This window comes from Papilio machaon, chromosome 5 (genome assembly GCF_912999745.1).
Source record: "Papilio machaon chromosome 5, ilPapMach1.1, whole genome shotgun sequence".
NCBI lineage: Eukaryota > Metazoa > Arthropoda > Insecta > Lepidoptera > Papilionidae > Papilio > Papilio machaon.
Window position 1 is genome coordinate 2,233,649 of NC_059990.1, and position 6,555 is coordinate 2,240,203.

At 30.8% G+C, this 6,555-nt stretch overlaps 1 protein-coding gene across 1 annotated transcript; it reads right to left on the bottom strand.

Annotated features, from left to right (window-relative positions):
* Positions 1 to 223: 223 nt before the first annotated feature.
* Positions 224 to 6,252, bottom strand: LOC106715692. Its single transcript, XM_014509027.2, has 7 exons — positions 6,146 to 6,252; positions 5,715 to 5,813; positions 3,848 to 3,935; positions 2,976 to 3,061; positions 2,026 to 2,133; positions 831 to 890; positions 224 to 476 (listed from the first exon to the last, which is right to left on the bottom strand). The coding sequence occupies exons 2-7, from the start codon at positions 5,811 to 5,813 to the stop codon at positions 390 to 392; spliced, it is 528 nt and encodes a 175-aa protein (XP_014364513.2). The 5' UTR covers positions 6,146 to 6,252; the 3' UTR covers positions 224 to 389.
* Between the last annotated feature and the right edge of the window lie 303 nt (positions 6,253 to 6,555).

The window sequence follows — 6,555 nt, forward strand, 5'->3', positions numbered from 1 at the left end:
TTAGCGACTTCGCTTATCGAATGGTACTCTGTCCAGCCCCCCAGTACAGAAAAAAAATTTATGAACAGAATTCTAAACTTTACAAGTAACAACGACCTATAATATTAAATGATGTAAAAATATATCTGAATCTACTTGTCTATATCATTTACACTCTAAACAGCTTGTAAACAAAAATACAGCAAAAACCCTATTAATAAATAACTTTTCAAGGTTACGGATATATTAGTTGAACTTAAAGCCTTAATACATCGTCATAGAGAATGTAGACTTGCATCTGTATCACTTTCAATTCCTCCGAGCAATAGAGTCGACTCACACGCAACGGATTCTAGTCGCTCAGTAGAGTCCATAGATTTAGAATGTAAACCAGCGCCGGGCGGTAATAGTCACAGTTCTATCGGCGCTGAACCTTTCCAAGTCACTCCAGCTCGTAACAGATGGTACAGTCGCAGTACGCACCATATGCATAAACACTGTAAAAGGGGAAGGGCATGGTATAGGTGAGAGAAGAATGACATATGATAATAAAAGGTTTAAGTAATTTTAGGGTATATCAGTAGGGACAGGCTTAAGTAAGATGGATAGCGCGAAGGGTGACAGAATCATAAAGGAAGTGACGTGAAGTGTCGCATAATTAATTTGGAAGATGAAAATCTTTTGTTACGTCATGGTCATTCACAATATATTAGCATATCACCATCTCAAAAGCCACCAACACATCTGCGGTTCCTCTGGTCGTCGATGAACACCTTAGTGTTCTCGCTGTTCATTTACCCCTTTATTTATATTTATTAAACAAAATTGAAAATGTAAATAATACTACTTACATTAAATAAAATTCGTGGTATTAAGAATGATATCTCAGCTTTACACATGGCGTCGAATTGCTGAAAAAAAAATATTATTGTATAAATAACAATGTATTGAATATAATTTATCGATTTTACATTCGGCGTCGTACTTTGTACTGATTTCACGGAACTTTATTATTCCTCAAGGATACACTTGTAAGGTTCAAGGTGGAACAATTATTTCTTGGTTCAATGAACAATATTTCAAGGTTATTATTTTACACCAGAATGTATTATTTTCAAATGTTACATTTATGAACCATAGTCAGTCTCCACGCTTACAGGTACCGTATTTAGCAAAAGTTAGTTTTTCACATTTTTTATGAATGTGAAGTAATATAATGATTTAGTTTTTAACTTTTTACATAATATATTACATATATGTTGAATAACCTTTCCTGTTTTCACTAATGCACGGCTGAAAAATGCTAAAACCGTTGAAAAGTGCTAATAAAAATTACGTTACCATAATTACTATTTTAATAAAACGTTTCGAGGACCCTCACAACTTTATTGATAGTAAATATCAGTTGTATTTTTCAATCAATCCACTTTAAAGATATTGAAAATGCTTTTATTTTTAAAAATCTATTTACTTTTTACAATACTCAAATAAACTTTATTTTACAGTAAAACATATTATCGCATGTGCATTTAAAGATTTGTGTCGATTATCATATGAAATCTGTACTAAGGATCTCCTCTCTCAGTACCAATTAACAGCTCTGAGTGTATAAGTGCTGTGGTCCGTGAATTGTAATTAATTTTAATCCTTTGTTAATTAAAGAAGCTTTGTCACATGAGTTTCGTGGCTGCGTAAAACAGATGTTGTATAGTTTCCGTTTGTTCGTGCAAACGTGTTGATTTAACAGGAACATGGCACACACGTATGTTGATATAGCTTTGGGCAATATTGTTAAGGTTGGTAAATATGTTCAATGTTTGACTACCGTTAGTTGAAAAGGCAAGTTGTTTATCGTATTAAATAGTTTCTAGAAGAAATAACTATAGTTGTAAATAAGCCTTTCATAGATTCGAAATTTAAACACACGAGCTCTCTTTAGTCTATCTTGTATTTCTGTATCAATTAGATAGTTGGCAATTAGGTAGTGTGTTAAAATAAAATTCATTACAATTTGGTGTTCAATAATCTCTTACCTCTCGGTCTTACCTTATTAACGTGATCTCTAAGAATATTAGAGTATACCATGGCCATCGACTCTAAAGCCATGAATGTCATGCAGCCTACAACCCATGGCACCAAGAATGCTACGTTTTCCTAAAAAAATATAATTTTTAAGTATTTATTCTCTTTCTCAAATTTAGAAATACATAATATTAAATAAATAACTAAAAGGTATATATTTCTTTTATTCGAAAAAATTATAATTTAATAATATTCTTGTAACATAAATCGTAGATTGTAAATTTACGATAAACCTTTGGACTGTAAGTTACGATAAGTAACGACAGTCGAGTGCCAATTACTGATAATAAGACATTTTATCTCAGCTACAAAAGGTATAACGTTGTATCATAAATCTTTATTGAAGATAGGCATAGAATTTTACGGCCTCTGGTATTAAAGTATTTTTATTTTTTAAATAATACCATCGATTAATTAAAATATGTTTCTTATGTTACTGTGGATTTCGACTTCCGTGACCTTGTATTGACACATATGTCTCTGTTTTGTACAATTAGAATGTGAGGGATGTAAATATGTGTTAATACAACTAGAGTACATCACAGTCGAACCTGGATAAGCGAGAATCCTCTATAAGCGAGATTCATTGTCCGGTCCTAACGGACGACCCCCGTGACCGAGATAGGGTTAGAGAGTAATCTTTATAAGCGAGAAAAATATCATGGTCTCTAGGAATTTTGTTAACCAGGTTGGATTGTAGTTATTATCATAATAAAACTTGTTAAGGTACTGTAACTAGATTGTGTAAAGGGAATCTTAAATATGAACTGTTTAAATGTCATCCGAGTTTAATCAGTTTTGTGGAGTCTCACGTAAGTTGATTGTAACTGAGGACAGAAACAATCGAATTAATATCAAGCAATGGGAAGGAATATCTATTCACCTGATAGAAATAATCATGTAAAAACACTTACTTTGTAGATTCCATAAAAGAGAAAGATGCTGAGTAGGATCATCAACATCTGTGTTCCTATTATTGCGAAATATGCTATCTGTACACCTGTAACAAAAATGACTGAATTATTAAGAATCATTGTTATTATAAAATAGTAAAATTATTTAAAAAAAAAATTAACTGCTCTCTTTATTTAACGAACAAGACTTCATTAAAATAAGACTGTGCTGTTGTTATGATCTCAAACAGTAAGTACTGCTTCAAAAATTTATTGAAGAGAGAGTATTTTATTTGTGTACTCTGGAGCAACTCAATTATTATATTTGACAGCGGACTGATAGAGGCGGCACAACACGAATCAATTAATTTCATCCCAACGGAATAATAAATACACCGCTGTCTTGTAAAATGGCTCAGAATCAATAAAAGGTTTCATTTAGTGGTTCTTTTAAATGAACATTAAATAAGACAAAAGCAAGTTGTGTATATTTTTTAAAGTCTTTACTTTAAAATTGCAACTGCTTTATTATAATTTACAAGCTATTGCTCGCCATACTCGTCGCGCCGAATTAAAAAAAAACTTAATAAATAGCGTATGTGTTCTTCCAGACTATTTTCTACATCTGTGCCAAATTACATCAAGATGCTTTGTGCCATTCCGGAGATACCATCTAAACTTTCCCATTTATAATATTAGTAAGATATCTACAAATGTAAACTTTAAAGAATAGAAAGAGTGAAAGAGGTTGCACGGAGAGTTTTAACTGTCGTAACACCTGTATAACAATAATATTAACATCTCTCTCTATTCCATTTGGACAAAAAAGATAACAATAATGTTTGTTACCGAAGTTGAAATTATCGTTAAATAAATATAAAGTGAATTCTAACCATAATAAACATCGTCTAGTTCCTTATATCTTTTCGCGTTGACGCCGATTCTCCAGCTGTACAATAACACCACCAGTATCGATATGTTCTGCGAAAATAAAACTTATTATTATTACGTCATAAGAACTATTATTCCATTCTCTAATTAGATATCGTAAACATCTGACAATTCGTTATCATTTATAGTGTTAAAAAGGAGAACTTTCCATATAAATTATAAATGCAAAGAAATAGCATACAACCATTGAAATAAAAAGAGAACTGGTAAAGATAATCCGGTAAAATGATCGTGGACGGATTTTAAGTGCACTATCGTGTGAGTGCCCTCACTTCAACGACATAAATTCAAGCGGCCTCAATCAAAATGAAAAGTAACATATAAAAGATAAAATTATAATTTCAAAGAATGAAACTCAATTCAGACATTTGTATATAGATAAAGTAATAAAAATGTGTTAATAAAACAGGTATAAACTTTCATGAGAAATTATTATGAAATAAATAAAACACACTCAGGTGTAGTTAATTTAATACAAAAAAATTAATGCTTATGTTTATAGTACGTACATATTATGTTTTATGTTTTACATAATGTTTGCAGTAGTCATTGCCTTGAATTAAATTATTTAAACTTTCTTGAGACATTATCATAAACTAATATATAAAGGGCTAAACACTCGTATTTTGTCGGGTCTCGGCATCGACTAGTTTCGAACCCATCGGAGGCCCTTCATCAGGGTGGTTCCCGGACGCGGCCAATGCTTAATGGTCACTCGATGCCGACACCGGACAAATACGTGAGTGTTTAGCCGTTAATTATTTTCAAGGTTTTATGGTAATTAATTAGTGACAAACAATCATTATTTTTATTAACAGTTAAATTATACTATGTGAAAGTGTTTGTTATTATTCGTTCATATAAATTATATCTTATATTTTTTAATATGTAATATGTAAAACATATAATATACATATATAAAGCAAATAATTACATTTCAAGCTTTATTAGATATTATTTGTAAAGTATCTTTTCAATAATAAGATTTGTTTTCGTTTAAACGATAAAGTTTTTGTTTTTCAAAAGAAACTTTGAATAACTCATTGAGAATTAATGTTTAAGTTTTAACTTATCAGAGAATTAAGTTATAGAGGCTAAGTTAACCTCTTATAGTTTCAACTTGGATTGCCATCACTACGTTCAGTTGCGGCTTCAAACTTTACTTTAAGTTTGAAATTTGTAATTTAAAGTAAGTGCATTCCCCTTGAATGCACTTTGCTGTAATTGCAGAAATCCCGCAGTTGTAATTATTCAAAGGGGAACAATTTCGGTGTGAAAAGTTAAGTCAGCAATTTATTTACTTAATCCCGTCTGGTTTCAGAAATTAAGCTGACTCTTTTTATTTTTTTAATGTTTACTTATGTACATGTCTTTAATAGTTTATATTATATGGATGTTAAAATAATATAATGTAACGTTATTTACTTAATTTCGAAAAGATCGGCCAACTTGCGACTTTATTATATTGAAGTTATAAATTTTAAATAAATGACGGCTCGGGTCAATTTTTAATCCGTTTCGATAAAAATACACTTTATTAGTAGGCTGGTAAGCAGTTTTGTTTACTAAAGCCGAGAAACCTTATTTAAGCATTACGTTTGACGTTAACTAAAATATAAGTTAAGAAGTTTTAAATCTTTTACATTTTATACAAATTGAATATATTAAAAGTAACAATTCTAAATAATATAACATTAAGTTACAGCACTATACGTTAATAGTATGTTGTATTTTTAAATATCGTATAGTGCAACACATGGTTCAGCCAATGGAAAATGAAATAAATACATAATACGCTTATGTACTTACCAAGGTGTAGAGGGCACTAGCATATGCAGCATGCTTCACGTGTAATGTTCGACAGCACGATAGAGACGTGTCTTGTTCGTGTGCGGTCCACGCTTTCATCTAACAAATATAAATCACATCACTTACATCATGTTTAATATTCTTATTACCTTGAAGTCGTATGGCATTAAGTCAAGATGAAAATTGCTTTATGTTGAGATTGTTATGAATCATTTTGTATTTAATCATTTCATATAAAAATTAACGAAACTCAAAAAAATTACTTGAGAATATATTTATTATCATCGGCAAATATTAAACAAAGTCAGAAATTTACATAAAATATATATATATAAAAAACCATACAGTTCATAAAAGATATTTTGTTTTTCTATAAAATACGACTCACGCTACGTTACGTTTTTAATAATGCTGAATGTTTTACAATATACCTTGTTAATACGGCTTTTCCTTCATAAATCAAATTAATTTCGAAGCGATCGCGTTACATTTGTTTACTTTCGTAGCCGCTGGCTACGACGTAGACGTGCCTCTCGTAGCGCGGTTGCGGACTTACTGGCTGATACTTCACAACAATACCGTGTAGAGCTGCCTTCAACCCAAATGCACTAATACAAGAAATATATCAAGCAAAGTTTAATTTAAGTATTAATATAATAATCTATTAAAATATCAAGGAGAGTCCAATACCACACCTAAATATGCTTCTCTAACATTTATAAATAATGCCAGAAATTCAAGGTGATATTTAAAGGATTTAAGTACAAAATATGAAGTATTTTTTAAATTTTAGTCCTCTTTCCCTTCCAACCTTTTCTTAAAAGAAAAGGATGAGAAGGGG